A 17,609-nucleotide genomic window follows, 5' to 3' on the forward strand; every position below is an offset into this window, starting at 1 on the left:
CTCCTGTTCTATGCAGAATTTAGCTTTGCATGGGTTATCATTCATAGCAGTGATCCTTTTCTATTGCATTCAAGTGGCTTTCAGGTATTTTAAAATATAATTCCTCATAGGGCCAACTTTGTCTCTTTCTCACTGAAGATCCTGAAGTGATCATCACCTGGTCACTTAATTCCTCGTTTGTGCTTCATTTATTGTCAGTCTCAGATGGAGTGCTAAGAATCAAATTCATTTATTAACCACAGCTTGAGGGAGCCCACAGCAGTTTCTCTGCCCATGGCATTTGTGTGGGACTCATCCATATGAAGAGGTGTCTGTCCCTGGGGCTGCCAAATTTTTCAGAAGGAAAAATCTGAAAATCTTATGACCGCAGTTATTTTGTTTTGTTTGCAAACAGTCTGGAAAATGAGGACAGGATATAAATACCTCACAAATGAGAACTGGAACTTTCGAGTCTTCAGACTAAAGCAATTTGTCGTGCATGAAAACATTGAGTAAGATGTCAGAAACGGGCTGTGGAGGCAAAAGTAGGAAAGTAGTATTTGCTGCAGTAAGCAACAGAGCTTTGCAGAAAATGAGCAGAAAAGGTATTTGTTTCTCTGCTTTTCTGTTTTCTGTCCCTTTTCCTCTTCTGTAGTGAAGCCACTACTTCAAAATAATTTATTACGTAGTTGTCTGCCAGAAGTGGATTATCTGCTGCCTGTAGCAGCATGAACGGGAAAGACTTAAGAGGAGAATATACCTTATTCCTTATAGCTTTATCACATCTGATTGGAGTTCCAGAAGTAAGGGACAGGCCAAGGAAGGCTTTGCTAATTGATAATCTATATTAGTGGTTAATGCAGCCACTGCTAATAGAAGTGCAGGAATGACAAGTTCAGGGTGTGACTGCTGCTACTGTATTAAACAGCAAATAGCTTTCACTTCTTGAGCTTTTTCAGGAGAAGAGATTGGAAACGACATGGGAGCTTTTGTTAAGAACTTAGTGTGTCTCTGTTACTGATACCACAGGACCACAGCCTATTGCATAAGCACTGTGTGTATATATTGCAGAGGTGGTAACTTGGCAGGAGCGTCCTCCTAGTCTTGTGTCAAAAAAACCCCCAATACCTTATCAAAAAGGTCAAGCAGCGACAAGATAAATGGGTGACTGTGGTGCATCTATATTCATAAACGTTTTTAGCACATGGGATTACCTCTTCATTCTTGTTTCTCCATTATGCCTTCTGTTTTTCTCTGGGGTTCTTTTAGGGGATCTTTTGAGTCCTGGAGATACTTTCAAGAAATTGAAACAAGCTGGTTTTTGATTCAGCCTCTGCGTGAGAAACAGCTTTCCAAATCCCATGACACTTTACACAGGATTTACAAACAACAGAATGGTTGATCAGGCTGCTAACCACTCAAGCAAAAGACTGCTCCCAATCTCTGCTCTCCAAAGAGGTGAGAGACCAGCCTCAGTTCCTAGGAACTCAGTGGAAAATTACTTGCAGAAACCAGAAACGTAAAAAGATCAGGCCCTTGCAGTTCATGGACTGGATACTTGCAGAAAGAAAGGGTCGCTTTTCCTTCGAAAGTTGTTGTCTAGTCTGAGCCCTTGCACAAAGCCTAGCATCACATAGCCTTCTTGCTGATCTCAAGCTGGTTTTAATATGTATTTTCATTATTACTGCGGGGGTGAAGCTGCCAAGAGTCACTCACTGCCCAGTGTGCAGCTTCAGCCCACAGTCTCCCAGTCCTGTGCTGTCAGAAATGGGTAAGGTCCAGATACACCGTTGGCTGGATTGGCAGCAGTTTCCCGACTGGCAGCTGAAGTGGTGGAGGGGCCCAGCAGGATTTCCAGGGATCAGCCAGGAGGCTGAGCTGAAGGATGAGGGAGCTCCATAGGGGATCCCAGCACATGTGCCCGATCGTTACTATGTTGAGACTCGTTGTGGCTTGAGTGTTTTTTATTTTACAAGAGGTATGCCCTTTACACCAAAAGCAGTGTTGTCATCTTCAGGACTGCGTAGGACCAAAGAGTTTCCTTGCTTACCAGGAGACTGGCACCGATACTTTCCTAGCTTTTTGAGGAGGTGTTTGCAGATTCTTGTCCATGTCTTCTGGAATCATTGCTGATTTTGTGTGAGGCTTGAGGGTGATCTGATTTATACAACTGAAACTTCAATACTGGCCACTTGCTAGGAGGACCTGGCTGAGCAGATCAGAGTAGGACAGGTGTGCTGAATCCCTCTGTGGAGGGCTGCTGAAGGAGGAGCGTGAAGCAGCCAGTACAGAATTAGGTGAGAGTGGGGCACGTTGGTTTTCCAGATTTCCTAACAGGACAGAAGCTTTATTTTTACCCCTACTGCCCTTGAAGTCTCAGGTTCTGCAGGTGTTGTGATTTCAGCTTAGTAAGAACTTGAGAGATTTGACTCAGTCTGCAGAATGTCTTCCTGGACACTTCCTGCACGATTGTTCAATTGACTAAAGTTCAGCCTTTGTCTGGCCCAGATGTTTCGCTCTGGGTGTACAAAGCTACAGACATACACTTTCCAGTTCATATTGTTCCTGTGTATACTTCTACTTCAAACAGCTGGTCTTTGAGGCGCCTCTAATTAACCACTGGGATTCAAAAATCTGACCTGTGATGTAGCTATACATTGAAACCCTCATTAAAAAGTGCGGTGCTATCTTTTGCCTCATTGATTTCAGCCTTTCATTGCAGACAGTAGCCTTGCTTCATTAGGGATCCAGAGCAAACTCCCTCATACCCTGGAGGAAGGCTTACTTTCCAGGAGGAAGGCCAAGTACCAGCTGCTAAGAAAACACTTGCCATATGAATTCATTTGAGGATTCTGGGTCTTCTAGGGCACTAGTGCTGCATTACATCTTAAACTGAATTACCTGCATGGCCGAGAGGATGAGTTCAGTGATGTGAGCAACCATAGTGCTTGAGCATCAAGTAGTTGGATTTGTATAAGAGAACATAAATTCTTTGCCTTTCTCTTTCTGTCTTTAGCAGCTCTTTTTAGAGAAGGTCAGCTTGACTGGATTCATACAGGTTTGTCCAGTTCAAATGTGATAGGATTAAGCAGAACAAAGGGAAATCTGACCCAGTGCAGGAAACTTGGGAATGCACTAAAAGGCCATGTGCTTTGTTTTGTTTGGACTTGTGACTCAAAAGGGAAATGTAATACTTCCTCAGGATCTCCTTTAAATGTCCCCACTTGACCTCCACAGCACATGGATTTTAGCTGAAAGAAATGCAGTCTTCTGGTTTTACTTACCTCTCACAGTATCTGCAAAACCTAGCACTCTGCTGAGGCCTGTACCTGATTGCAGTAAAAGAAATGCAATAGAAAGCTTGTGTAAGAGCTGCAACTTGGGGACCAGTGCTCTCTGGGTTTTCAGAAGGCCCACCTCAGCCAAGGTTTTCCCAAATTCAGTTTCCAGTGAAGTAGTATCCAGCTTTATGAGCAAGAGTAGTGTTAGGATTGGCACAGGTCAGCACGCCACTGTAGGAGTTAGAGATTTCTTTGCCTGCACAAAGAGCTTCTCTGGGTTCTGTGAGATCCAAGTTTGTAACGTGCTGGCTTTTTCTTCAAGGACTGACTTTGACCAGGGCATGAGTCACTCCTCAGTGTCACCACCTCAGAGAAGCTTGTGGTTTTAAACAAGGGCTTGTTTTCTTACATCATCACTAAAAATGTCAAGTCAGCAATCATCCCTAAAGTGATTTCACACAGGAGCCTTTTAGACTATGTCCAGAAAGCTACCAAATTTTGGCTAGTTGGGATAAAGATATGTGAGCCCCAGGTGATGCTTAGACTTGATGCTGAGGTCTACTTTGTAGTGTTCCTGGGCTGGTGTATTTTGCGTGACTTCCTTTTCTTTGTGGAATGAGAATTCAGTGCTGCAGAGCCCACCCCAGAAAAGCAGCACACTCCTCCTGGGTATCCAGCCTTTGCACAGTGAGTGATGTTGCACCGGCTCGCGCAGTGAATGTGAACAGCCTCTTCGGTATGAGTGACAAGCAGTTTTACTCCTAAGAAATGGGTGTAGGTGAGGACTGCTTTCCAGCAAAACACTGCTAACTTGGTCAAAAATATTTGCAGTTCTGTTAAGGGAGTAACTCAGGTTTGGTTTTGCAAGCCTTCTAGGCAGAACTGGACACCTAGCTCCTAAATTATAATGGAGGAGATGAGTAAGTGGATTTTACACTCTGGCTGTTATTTTGATCTCCAAATGAGCAGCTGAAAGTCAGTGTTCCCTCTGAACCCTTTGGTTTCAGGAAGATGACCGATTATGAATAACCTGACAGTCGAGCCATGGTGCTATTCAGGCTTGCCTGGATTCACATAATTTGTCTGATTCTTTTGTGATGAAACACGAAGAATAATCAGTCCTCTAGAACGTCATTTCACTGAACAAGTAAGGAATGAGAGGGCTGGGAGTGGATTGTTAGCACAACCCATGGCAGCCTCTGTCACAAGCAGCAAGTCCTTGACACCTGGAGAGCTATGGATTTAATCCATTAATCAAGAAGGGACTGGAGCTATCTCTTCCTGCTGTATATTTTGAGTTTTTCTATTGTGTCATCAATTCCTGGTTATTCCCTTTCAGTTAGCAGTAGTTACAAAGTTCCTTCCGGGCATTCGGATACTAGTGCTTCTGTTCCATGGCTTTGGCTTCTTTGGGGTTTGCTTTTTGGTAGTTTCTGTGTAAAAGACTGAGACCTTCTACAAATAAATTGGATTTGACAAGGATATTGATTCCAGTGTTTGGTTTTTGGTTTTTTTCCCTCAGGAAATAATTACCTAAAAGCAAATCTGTTCCTTCTTTCTGTGTACAGATAATGTACAGGAGAAGAATATTGCCTGCTACTTCCTTTCTTACTTTCAAAAACATACCACATGAAAGAAAAAGCTGGATGTGGTACTGGCATATCAGCCTCACCTTTGAGGGAGGAGGGAAGGGCAACTTTGAATGTTGATTGGGCACCTACTGTATTTGGGCGTGAAACTTGCATTAGTGCGTAAATCAGTAGATCTGCAAGCCTAGTTATGAAATAATGGTGGATTCTGAGGAAATGATAAAGGGGCTTAATAGAAGTGGAGATAAAGTGCAATTTAGAGCCACTGGATCATTTTGGTAGGTCCTGAAAGTGCTCATCCCCTGTTATGCTACTGTCCTGCTTGTGTGCACAGCAGCTACATAGCCCATACCTATAAAACAAACAGAGCTTACATAGAGAAAGAGCTAAATGCTTACACAGTGTTACGTTACTGTAAGCTAACCTCTGTACTTCCTATACGGAAAAGTTACACTGATGTCAGATAAAGTGAGATTTTAGTCTTTATGGTGAAGCCAGCAGAACTCATCCTGTTAATGTTTTCAAATTTAAGTATTTCTTTGTGTGTGTGTGTGTGTTCAGAAACAATCTGTTGAAGCTGTCTTCCCCTTACCACCCCCAAAATACACTCAGTGAACCAGGAAACTTTTGCTTGCATTCAAGAGCAAGAGCTGGTTCTCAAAAAGAGCGTACTGTTGACTGTCCTGAGTACAGATGTTATGAATATGCATGGCTGATCTTTTGGATACAGCTCCACTGCATCATGTAGGATCAGGCACTGCTGTTACCCCTTGCCCAGAGGGAGAATGGAAGTGGAGGGAAACAGCATGCAAGAGCATTCTGCAGTCAGGCTTTTGGATTTCAGAAACGCTTAGTCCATGCCAGTTATTTCCCCACCTTGGCTATGAAAGCTCAATTTCTGATCAATCCTAATTGGTGCCTGTGTTTAGGGGTTAAAGCTACCTTAATAGTAGGATACCAGGCAGAGCATTTTCACCTTGCCCATTTTAGGATTATTATACAATGTTCTCATTTAAGGAGGCTGTGCATTCAGTTAAAGAATTGTTTAAATGTAACATAATTGGGAAATGACCATTCTCTGGCAGGGGTGAAATATCTAAGAAACACATGTCTCCAAGTCACTAGGTCCCTATTAGTTGTCATTCTGTGATGCACATCTGCTTAACATCAGACTCTACCTTATTCAGCTGAAAAAACTAAGCTGGCTGTTGCTCCCAAGAAAAAGAGAGCAATTAGAAGCCTTTTTCAGAACTCCCTTCTGTGCCTCAGCTCAGTGGCAGAAGAATCTGCTTTCTATTAAAGTGATAAATGGCATAATTGGAGGTGTAAGCAACTCCCACTGTAAAATTTGTCTTTGTCAGATATATAAAGCATTGATTTTCTTTGTTTGCTGATGCAAAACTCCACTGGTATGAAGCTGTAGTCTCCCATCACCCTGCTACCAAGCAGAGGTTTGTGCTAGCACAGCTGGAGTCTGTTTCACATGTGTCAACTTTGTACTCTCACTGCAACGTTTTGACTCCTGCCAGTGCATATGGGAATACCCCTACCCTGTTGGCCCAACGTGTGAGCCACTTAAGAGTTCCCGGTGGATCCTATTATGCAGAGGATTTTATTAAGTATACAGTGATGAATTTATCTTCTGGAATCCTATTACTAACCCCCTGAAGTGAGTCATTGGTGTCCCCCAGCAGATGTAATCACCAAATTGTTTCTAAACACTGCTTTAATGTCAAGCTCCACAGTCTTTCCACTGATTGCCCCCATGAGCATATAGAGAGTACTGAATAGTTATCTTGCTGGAGAAGAGATGCTGCATGAAACCAGCCCTGGGGAAGCCAGAATTGCCATAGGCTCTGCTCATGCAGACTCCAAGATGATTGGGAAGTGCTTCTCTCGGATCAGTTAACAGTAGAAGCTGCTGCAGAATAAAACATGTGGGGACCATTGGTGTGAAGGCCATGGCAGAGGGTAGAGGCAGCCTTTCCTGCCTTTGTCTAGCTGTCTATGTGAGCAACAGCCAAGCCTCTGGAACAGCCCCAGCTTTCTAATCAAGCTGGGCTATTTCTTGTCAGCTCTTTACCCTTCATTTTCCATTTCTCTTTTTGTCTCTTTCTACTTATTTTTCTTTTCTGCTTCACTTGTCCTCCTCCCACATTCTGGTTTGGACGATCCAGCCCTGGGCACTCAGATATGTAAGCCAAGTCTTTTTGCATGCCCTAAGAACAGTTGCCAAGCTTGTACCCTTCATTCTAGGTCTTTACTGTGAGCCTGGAAATGCTGTTGGGCAAAGGGATTAGGAGCCCTGAGAAGAAACATTTCCAGCCACACAGATTTTGCATCCTATGATCCACTTCCCAGTCTAGGAGACCTCCTAAAGAGGTCTTCCCATGTACAGTATGAGCAGTCTCTGCATCTGTCAAGTTTCTCTTGTGCACAGAAAGTCTGAGATCTGCTGCTTTCCATTTATGCCTCTTTTCCTTAGCCGTGGCCCATTAATATCATCTGAGTCTGTCTACATGGCTCTTTGCCATAGCTCATCTTATTCAGCAATCTGCATGCATAAATGTCCACTTTTTTTTTTTTTTTTTTTTTAGCAGCCCCAGGAGACACCAGTTTTCACTGACACCTTGTTTTCCAGAAAGACACTTCCATTTTCTCCCCAGCTATATCAGAAGTGGTGGTAGTGGCCTGTCTTTCAAAATCAATGAGGCTGCTAAATCAGTTCTGCTGATTGTGTTGTGCCAGCCTACTGGTTTGTTCTGTGCAGCAGTGAATTTTTTGCTCACCAGCAAGATGAAGGGAGCTCCGATACACATTGAAGACTGTAATGGGCCCCATGCAGTATTTTGGTCTGGGCTTGTGCAAGATGTCTGCATGTATCTATTTTTTTCCATTATTTTTCCTAGTGAGATTGTAAATGACTCAATACTATGTATTTATTAATTTTCATGAAGATTTGTGTAAAAATGTATTAAAAAGAGCAAAAATTTTCATGTTGGTTTTGTAGAAGCCTCAAGACAGGCCCCCTCAGACCCTCTGTTAGGTAAGAGCCTTTGCTCACCAGTGTCAGCCAAAAAATTACTTCACTGTGCTGCTTGAAAGTCTGCTCCCAGCTCTGCCTGCTGCTGCACGTGCGGAGGTAGCCGGTCCTGCCTGCGCAGCCTAGCTGGTCGTGGCAGCACCGAAGAGGGTCTGGGACATCTACGAGTGCCTGCTCTCCAGGAGCAAGGAGCTGCAGCCCTCTCGGTGCAGGTCCAGATCCCTTCCTGAGGCATTGCTGTCCGGTTGGGTGCCCGTCCTGCGGCGGCCAGCTGGATGCCAGGTCTAGCTGGTGACGTGGAGTTTTCCAATGGGATGAGGAGTTGTGGGAGGTAGGAATGAAGTGAAGGTGGCAATGCTCTGCTGGGTGTCCTGCAGAGGTAACTTTTGGAGTGAATATGCCTTTGGTCCCTGATACTCTGAGCCAAGTGCCTGTGCTTCTGCAGAGGCTGTAAATCATTTATTTCTGGAGGGTTTAGCTGGTTTTCACACCACCTGTGATGCTTGCTGTTGGAGAAACACCTTCTAAGCCCAAGAAACCGCTTGACCATGTGACAGCATGTTCAGTAGCTTTATCCCCAGCCTGTAACTATGTCACTGAAGAGTTGCTGCTAGCTGCTCCCCTCTCTGGTCTGTGGTAATTACAGCAGCAAAAGCAACTTATTTCTAGTTCATTATAGCATGTATTGGCAGCATGAAATCCAGTGCTGCTCTCACCATCTGTGGGACTGAGCCCAAGGCTTTCCCGTCCTGCTGTCATGGAGTGCTACCATGGCCTTGCAGGGATGCTACAGGGCTTCCTAATGGTGGCTGCTGCTCTGCCTGTATTGTCCCTTGCATTGAATGAAGTTCATCTGCAGCACTAAGTGAAAAAAATCAAGACACTTTGAATTCTGGCAGTTCTTCCATTATAATTAAGCTGTCTGAAAGGATGCCTCAGGGAGAGCAAATGCAGCTTGGCTATTTACAGAGCTGGCTAAGGGAGAGCTTCCTTATAACTTCTCTATCTTATGACCTATAAATTGTATTTAATAGCTAATCTGCACCTCAGGTTCTTGTATCAGAAAAGATAGTTTCCCTATTAATTTGACTCGGCACAGCATATTTACAGTTCCTCAGTGTGGAAATACTACTCTGTTAATGCTGCTGCCTCTTACTCTCTGCCTCTTGCCCTGGCCCATAGATCTTCCTGACTTAGCATTATTCTTCCTATCGTGATACAATTTTAGTAAAAATAATCTTTAGGAAGGTTTCTGCTGCCACTGTTTTTGAAAGTCATGAAAGGCTCATTTCTTCAGGGATGTAATTTCAATAGCAAAATGTGGTTCCAGCTGAGAGGTGCTGAGCCAGCTCTCTTATTCTGATTCGCTTTGTTTTTATATCTGATCTCTAGATAGCATGGTCAGGAAGAGGTTAATCATTTGCCTTGGAGAAGGGAATTAAAATCCTTCATCTGTGGGGCATAGCCAGTCTGCAGGTGGGAGCCAAGCAGGAATATACCAGTTCTTCAAGGTGAGGCGAGTGTCCAGGGTGAGGGAAAGCTCCCTAAGTTGTGTACCTTGTGGGGGCAGATGTACGACTTCACAGGGAAAAGGTGGCAGGACTTCCTGGTCTGATGCTGGGTGGGTTGGAGAGGTTCATCATGGCCACTCTGGGCACTGATGGGAAGCCACCACTATCCCTTAGCTACTCCAGCTGCTTAATTTAAGCAAGTGTTTTTCTTCCAACCTTGATGTCAGTGTACATTTCTGTGCGCTTGTAGTGTGGAAGAAGCAGCTGCTTAGAACAGTTAAAAGAGGTGGGCTTGAATCTGCAAAGTCTTGGGTGAATTTAACCCCAGAGGTCTGCTTGCTGTCTGAACCTTGCTGCGGAGTTGTGGTCTGAGTCACGTCTCATGCGTGCAGAGCAAGAAACTCAGTTTTTACAGCTCGCCTTGCATTCTCTGGGGGTTAGTCTGGTGTTTTTATCAGTGGTGTTGCACTGAAGCCTTTCTCCAGCTCTGTGATGTCCAAGCTGGTTGGCATGACCTGTGAGGTGCTGTCAGTTGCATGGCTTGCGGTTACCATGTGGAATGCCATTTCATGGAAGAGATCTTGGTGTTGCGCCTAGGGATACTGCACCCAGAACGCTAAAGTGTGCTTGCTTCTTAAACAAAAAGCACCAATATCAGCTGCATTGGAGGGCCATCCAAGTCATAGCAAGAGGGGAGTAGCAAAATAAAATAAAAGTATGCCACACATGTGGCTCCAGCAGTTGAGCAAAGCAAGAACAGAGGGAGCATACCTTTCTTCCTGACACTGGAACAGCTGAAGGGGCCCCACCTACTTGCAGCCTGGTGGTGTGGCGAGCTGCTCTTCCCCCCCATCACACCACTCAGTGTAAAGATCATGCCTGTTAGGAGATAGGAAATTTGAACAGGTGATCAGGGAGCTCAGAATTCACTGCATGAACAAGAACACTAGCCTGTGGGAGTGCATAGCCAAGGATAGGAAAAGGGTGAGGCTGCCTCTTTGTTGGTAGCACAGGGCTATGCCATTTCAAACAGCAAGGACAAGTGTCCTGAGATGCTGTGTCACCATCTCAGATGGAAGGGTGGGCTGGATCTTTCCTGAGCTAGGGTGCTAGGGAGGGGTGAAACCAGTCTCTCTGCAGTCGCTCACCCTGACTGCTCCTTTCTGGAGGTTTGGAAAAGATGGCTGTCGTGAAACTGGGTCACAGCAGCAGCTGGGTAGCAAAGGAAATGCACATGCAGGGACCACGGAGGACTCGGGGTCAGGGCTTTGGAGTGAACAGCCACGCTGAGGCAGCAGATGTGCATTAGGCAGAAGGCACAAACCCCTGCTCTTGGCTCCTTGCCCTGCTGTCTGGCTGTGTATGCTCTGGCTCTGCCAGTGGAAGGAAGGCCTGCATCCTGGTAGATGCAGTGGTCAAAAGAATCTTGATTCTCAAATAATTTGTCTTGTTAAATACAGCTGTTTCTCAGTGGTAAGAACTCAGGTTTTCAAATAGCTATATTTATTTAAGATGTCCCCAGGGGACAGAGGCTCCAGCTGCTGAAATACTGTTGTCTTTGCTGCAGTCCCAAGGTGGTTCGGGGCTCAATAACAAGTGATCTTGTGCTAGAAGGACCCTGATGCTGCACAGTAAGAACTGTGCTCTTGGGAGCATGGTGTGATTGGCCAAGCAGAAGTACGTGAAGATGCTGGTGACTGCACTCTGGCCTACTGGTATTGCAAGATAAGCAGCAGAAGCACTTCCCTTCTCCCAGCTGAGTTCTGGCTGCCAGTGTAAGTTTTCCAGCAGCAGCTATTCAATGACTGTTTAGCCTGGAAAGAAGAGACTGCAGAGTCCTCATGGTGGCTCAACCTGCAGCATGGTTATGTCAAGTTACGCATTCTGCTGCTGATCTCTGACGGTGCTTTGGCATCAGCCTGCAGAGTCTCAGGAGTCTGTTGCTTTGATGTGAGCTTACTGGGTGGAGGGTGGAACAGAGCAAGCATTTGTTTGCAATGTTCTCTGCAGGTGAATATCATTATTTGTCTGCTTTCTTAAGAGCTGCCATGGACAGGATCATTGGCTGTGTTAGCAGGACTTGGTGTAGATGTTAAAGTAGTTATGAGAGGTGACATGAGGTGTGGCTGCCTACAGAAGTGCTGCTCTGGGAGGCAGCTCAGGCTGGTCCTGTAGGGCAGTTTTCTGCAGCGATCACTTTCTGTGTTTCCTCGGTGGTCTCTGCATCTTTGCAGTGCCATACTTCCCCTCTACCAGGTACACATGCACACTGTATGCTTCAGAGAAAGAGATAATCCTAGCCTTGTTTTCCTGAGTCAACCTCGTTCCTGCTGCCTCCACCTGAACTGCCCTGAGGGGTGTAGAAGAACTGCAGAGAGTAGGTTTTCTAGCTGGTAGTCACATTTTTTCTCCAGAGTGGCCTTTTGTGGCTTTGATTTCTAGGACTGGGGCCATCTGACTTGTTGCCATGCATACTTGTACTTATTTTTTCTCTCTTATCCCTGCAGGCAGCGTCCTCAGCACTGAGCAGTCTGGGCCATGTGTACACAGCCATTGGGGACTACCCAAATGCACTGGCTAGCCACAAGCAGTGTGTCCTCCTTGCAAAGCAGTCCAAAGATGAGCTCTCTGAGGCGCGGGAGCTGGGCAACATGGGAGCAGTGTACATTGCAATGGGGGATTTTGAAAATGCAGTGCAGTGCCATGAACAACATCTTAAGATCGCCAAGGAGCTGGGGAACAAGCGGGAGGAAGCTCGAGCCTACAGCAACCTAGGCAGTGCTTACCACTACCGGAGAAATTTCGACAAAGCTATGTCCTACCACAACTATGTGTTGGAGTTGGCCCAGGAGCTGGCTGAGAAGGCCATTGAGATGCGAGCTTATGCTGGCTTGGGCCATGCAGCTAGATGTATGCAGGACCTGGAGAGGGCTAAGCAGTACCATGAAGAACAGTTGCACATCGCTGAGAGCCTGCAGGACCGAGCTGCTGAAGGCAGAGCCTCCTCCAATCTAGGTAAGGCCCTGACATGGAGCAGAATTTGTCAGGGAGTGCCGTGACTGTCAGAGCTGCTGCCAGGATGCAGGAGGTTTTCTGTGTGCTATTGTCTTAGTTACCCCAGTTTCACCAGGCTGTCTTCATAAATTAAACAGGCACTTGGCAGATTGTGTGCTGATGTAATGTATCCCATGTTCAATTATTAACCTGCTCAGAAAGACACCAGAAAGCACAAGCTTATGGCAAAAGGGAAATGAAAAGGTAAAGTGCATTTGAAGAGCTATTTAGGTGTCAGAAGTAAGTGTAAGTCTTGCACTAGGGCAGGAAGTGACCTGGTTTATTACCTGGCCATTTCTTTGGGAGCTTGTCAGCTGGAAATGTCAATGTATTGCTGCCTTGTAAGTTGGGAGACACATGGGTCAAATCCTAAGTTTGTTTTCAGAATGTACCCATTAAAATAATAGAATGTAGGAGTCTTGTGTTCTTCTAAGGAGAGTCATTGGCATCCTGCTGGCAGGCTGGGAAGGACTGCATTACGTCAGAGTGAAGTCCATTCCTGCTGCTTCTTCACGGTGATAGATGTGGAAGCGAACAAACATGGATTTCCATCTCTGCCATGGGATGTGGTATTTGTGCTGCTGATGTTCCAGCTGTCATTAAGGATGTGTTCTCAGCTGGCTGGGAGTGGCAGAACAGGGCTGTTGCTGGTATAACAAAATATGTGTTTGCTGGCAGCCCCTGAATCTCAGCTCTTGCAGGCTGCCCCACGCTGTAAATTAGCTTCTGTTTCTGCTTGGCAGTTGGCACTTGGTTCATTTGTAGATGCTAATTGTACTCTGATGTTATCAACAGCAGGTAATTGAAAAGGGCTTGATGAATTACTTAATTTCTCTTAATAGCTAAGTCTTCAGAGGCTGAATAAAGAAGATAAGGTGAGCTGGAGAAAACAAAACAGTCCTAGCTTTCTAATTATTGTTGCGAATCTCCTACTTTACACAAATTAGGGCAGATGTGTGAGGCAAAAATAGGTTTGTGAGGCAAAAGCGCTTGTGGCATGCTTAGCATTAGAGACCAGTGAGCATTGATAACATTTCTGTTCGTATGGCAGAGCACCCAACAGGCAAGAGGGCTGGGGGGATGAAGCTTTGCATCTGGCTTCCTCTAACCTATGTAAGGGCTTTTGCAGAGAACAAAAGCAGATGCATCTAGCAAAGCATAAACTACATTGGCCATCTCTGCTGCCAGCATGGGACTGGTCTTGGGGAGATGCAGAGACGTGAGGGATCCACCAGTCTGTGGCAGGGATAGAGGGGCCCATGTGGAGGAACGGGACCTTGGGTTGTCCAGGCAGGGAGCAGGGCAAGGTGTAAGCTCTGGGTCCTTGGTGGGGGAGATGGAGACATCGTCCTTGGCTATGCTTTGGGATCACACTGGTTTCCCAGCTCATGGTTGGGACTGAGGGAAAGTTCCTCTTGCTGTGAAGCTTAACTTAATGCATTTTGTTTCCAGTGGAAGCCGAACATGGGGTGTGCAGGCTGTTCTGATTGTGTTACTGGGAGATGGCACGGCTGTGTTCAGCCGTGAGCACCTATAAAATGGGGGTGGGTGTGCTCTGAGCAGCACTGGCAAACATCCAGAGATCAGAACTACTTTCGTTTGCCTCCTCTCCAAAGCACTTGCTGCTTTCTGGAGAATTGCCCCAGTTCTTTCTGAGCAAATCCAGGAAAGTGAGGAAATGCAGTCTGGGGAAATGGAAGCTGTCAGTTGGTATTGTTTTTCTTCCCTACATCAGTGTGGTGATGAGCCATCGTGGGTTTTCCGTATTGTCTCCTGTTTTCATGAGCCCTTTGCCATTGGGCAGACCACAGCTCTTTTGCTAGAAGAAAGAGCTTAATTCAAGTTCTGTAGGATTTCTTCTAATTGCCTGTATGTTTAATGTAGTCTGTCTCTGTCTTACTCAGCATCACAAAAAAAACCCAACAAACTGGTACAGAAATGGTGAGACAAGATGGGCGCAGCAATATGCTGCAAGTGCTGATAGTCGCTGTAGTTGCTTTGCCTCATCCCAGAATGAAGCAAACGCTGCTGCAAAAGAAAGCAACTTGCTCTTGTTTCTGAACCTTCACAGTACTCACTTGCAGTTTAAAGTCTCTCACCATTTTGCTGGCTCAAAATTAGTCAAGTTGGGACTAGAAAATTTGTGTAAATACCATTATTAATCTGTTTTCAGCATGTAATTCCAGAAATTTTTGTAAAAATACCCAACCAACCAAACAAAAAAACAACCAAGGAAAGAGCTTTGGTGCAGCAGAGAATGTTTTTCTTGTGTTGGATTTAAGCCTAAATATAACTTTTGGTTGGTATGCTGACTCAGCCACTCTACACTTTGTATTAGAATAGTTTTCCTAGCTTCTGAGTGCAGGATCTCACGTTTCAGCTGTTATTTGGCTATATTTTTATGTCTTCTCTGTCAGAGTTAAGTTATACTGGAGAAAGAGAACATGCAGTTCTTGTTGAGAAAGTCTATTACTGCTGTTTAAAATGCATCCAGTACCAATTAAAAAGTCAAGTCTTAATTGTCTCTTTCATCTAATCCACATGCAGAACAAAACCTCATCAAAATAACCATGCTGACAGGCAAAAAAATGTATCTAAATGTGTGTTTCCAAGCCAGAATGTTAAGAGTTGGCCTCTTTGCTGAAGCAACAGACATTTTCTGTTTGCATTTCACTGATTTAGATGGAAAGCTCTCTTAAGCATGCTATCTAATGCTGAGCAAGACAGACACGGAATATAACATAGCCCAGCTGCTGTAGTGCTCTACAGGGAGATATAATGCGCTCTGTGACTCAGTAAGCAGAAGATAATGGACTGAGGGCAAGTCACAAGTTATCAAGCCCTTCACAACAGAGAGATGTGGAGTTTAACCAGAAGTCTCAGATTGTCAACCTTTGCAAAGCAGATGGTGTTTCCAAATGCCAAGGCTCCGTGTAGAGAGCTGGCTTCCCAGCCTCTGCAGCTCTTAAGGGTTCCCATTGCCATGGAGAGAGGACACTTCAGATTATTAATAAAACACAGTTTCAAGTCTCTGCCTTGGTGCTTAGCATCTCTTTGCAGTTAGAAGAGAACTTCTATGCCTGCCTATCTTCACGTGCTTGTCGTGTTGTCCAAAGGTGCCAGGTATTTTCTTTTGAAGCGTTTTTGCAGTTAGGATCAAAAAATGTTATGTTTGGCTGTCTCTTCCCCAGTTGCTGAAGGACTAGCTAACTTGCCCAAGACCTTTTTCCCTCATCTCCGACCTCTCACAGGTGCGCTTATCCAGCCAGCTGCATTGCAGCAGAGCATGCATCAGAGGATGATGCTGTTAGGCTCTGCTGTCTGCACCAAGGAGAGGGCTGGGACATGGGTGAGCTTCAGAACGAGGTTTGCTGTTTCAACTTTCAGCATGTTCCTATTTCATTCTGAAAGAGCAGGTTCAGTCAAGAGTGATGTTACCTCAGTCTAAGCTGGAGGCCATGGTGTAGCTGTGACCCCATCACGACGCAGAGGTTTGTTCTGCGCTGGCTAATGCTAGTGGGAGACTGGAGGTCCCTTTGACTTCTGTCGTAATTGCTTGCTGGGCTCCAGCACAGGAGCTACAAAGACTGTTCCAAAGTTCATCTGACACATTATCTCTCCTCTTACAATTTGTTGCCTGAACTGGAAAAATCGGTGATGTGCATAGGCAGAATGTAGCTTTTATGATGATTTTTCTGATGTCATACAGGTTTCTACCCAGTTCTAACTGTATTCATCATTAAAGAAAGAAAGCTTGTGGATTAATGTAATTTGTGCCATTTTTGGTGGTTTATACTGTATAAGGTAGTAAAGGCTTTCTCTGGCCATCTCCCCTCACGTCTGCTGGGTTCCTGTCTTGGGTCTGTTCTACTGCATCCTTCGTGTACTATTACAGAACGTAGTCTAGCTGCCTGACCATAAGACGTATCTTTTATTTTGAAGTCAGTAATTATAGCTGTAAGAATGAGTCAGAATGCTGATGTTTTGAAGTGACAGTGTATTTCTGGATCCTTCTTCCTTAAGTGCCACAACAGATGGGTGACAGCTCGAGCAAACAGCTCGAGGAGAGCACAGCTTTGTTCTCTGTTATGCTGCTTGGTTTTGTCCTGGATATCTCCTCGTAAACATTTGCTCACTGTTTTTCTCCTTTCTTGGCAGTAAAGAGGCTGACTAAAACCTTTAGAACTGTGAAGGCTTCATCTCCCATCCATCTACGAACCTCATTTTTGTCTGTTGAGGAATGCACAAAGAGAGAATATATTTGGTAGGTGATGATTTTGGAGTCTGAGTCAGAACCTTTCCTTCCTGGGCCGTCCTTTGTAATTACCCCTGGCAAATGATCGAACATACCAGGAGGTGCTGTGTGGGGTCTCTTACCAGGTTCCTCTTTTCCCAAGAGCAACCTTAATTTTTTAGATTAAATTCTGGGAATTTGCTCAAGCAGGGCTTGTGACAGAGAGCAGCCTTTTTGGTGGACATAGTATCCAGGGTGAAACTCCATCCAGGGTAAAACCCCATCCATAGCCTCTCCAGAGCGTGGCAGCACTGGCTGTTTCAGTAACCTGTTGCCCTAATCTCTAGTATGAATTTTACTTCTCTGGCTGCTGTTTGCCTTTCAAAGCCATGCTCTGTGTCTGACTTGCTATCGTCCTCTCCCACTTTCCTTTTCCTTCATGCAGGACAGGAGAGGTTTGTGTCCTGGGGCAGGAATTCGTATTATCTCCAGCCCCAGGTACTCCTTTTCTTATCTATCCTCAGGTATAGTATGAAGTGGCAGTGGGAGAGAGTCTGGGTTGGGTCAGTGTCCCTGACACTCTCTCCATTGTGAGTTCCTCCATGTTGAGGAAGAGAGGTAATTACAGTGAGCATAGGACTTCTCACTAGCACCCTCATCTTTCATCCACCACTCCTGTGGACACAGCATCTGAGTTGTCAATGGCATTTTAATGGTGACCACTGTGCACTGACTTTTCTGTTCCTCGCAGTGGAGTTTCTTCAGAGTGCTTAAGCTTTGAGGCTGAGCTGTGGCATCCTATCTGCTCACTAGGGCCTCCTAAATGACCTTGGATACCAAAGATTTTTCCTTCTCTGTCAAGTCAGCTGAGCGCCAAAATAATCTCCAGCACTAACAGATATGTTGATCCAATGAGTA

The 17,609-nt window shown here is 45.2% G+C and overlaps 1 protein-coding gene across 6 annotated transcripts in view; it reads left to right on the forward strand.

The window, feature by feature from the left end:
- TTC28 (tetratricopeptide repeat domain 28) overlaps positions 1–17,609 on the forward strand; it is a 199,974-nt gene that overhangs the window by 135,270 nt on the left and 47,095 nt on the right. For 4 of the 6 annotated variants that reach the window (XM_069794498.1, XM_069794499.1, XM_069794500.1 and 1 more), the window contains one exon: positions 11,911–12,418. The exons of 1 other annotated variant lie outside the window; for it this stretch is intronic. In XM_069794498.1, coding sequence (XP_069650599.1) covers positions 11,911–12,418 — 508 coding nt within the window. Of the gene's footprint in view, positions 1–11,910; positions 12,419–16,615; positions 16,722–17,609 lie in introns of those variants that run through there. One more of the 6 variants, XM_069794503.1, reaches the window with a different exon arrangement.

This window comes from Haliaeetus albicilla, chromosome 10, assembly GCF_947461875.1.
Source record: "Haliaeetus albicilla chromosome 10, bHalAlb1.1, whole genome shotgun sequence".
In the NCBI taxonomy this organism is placed as follows: domain Eukaryota; kingdom Metazoa; phylum Chordata; class Aves; order Accipitriformes; family Accipitridae; genus Haliaeetus; species Haliaeetus albicilla.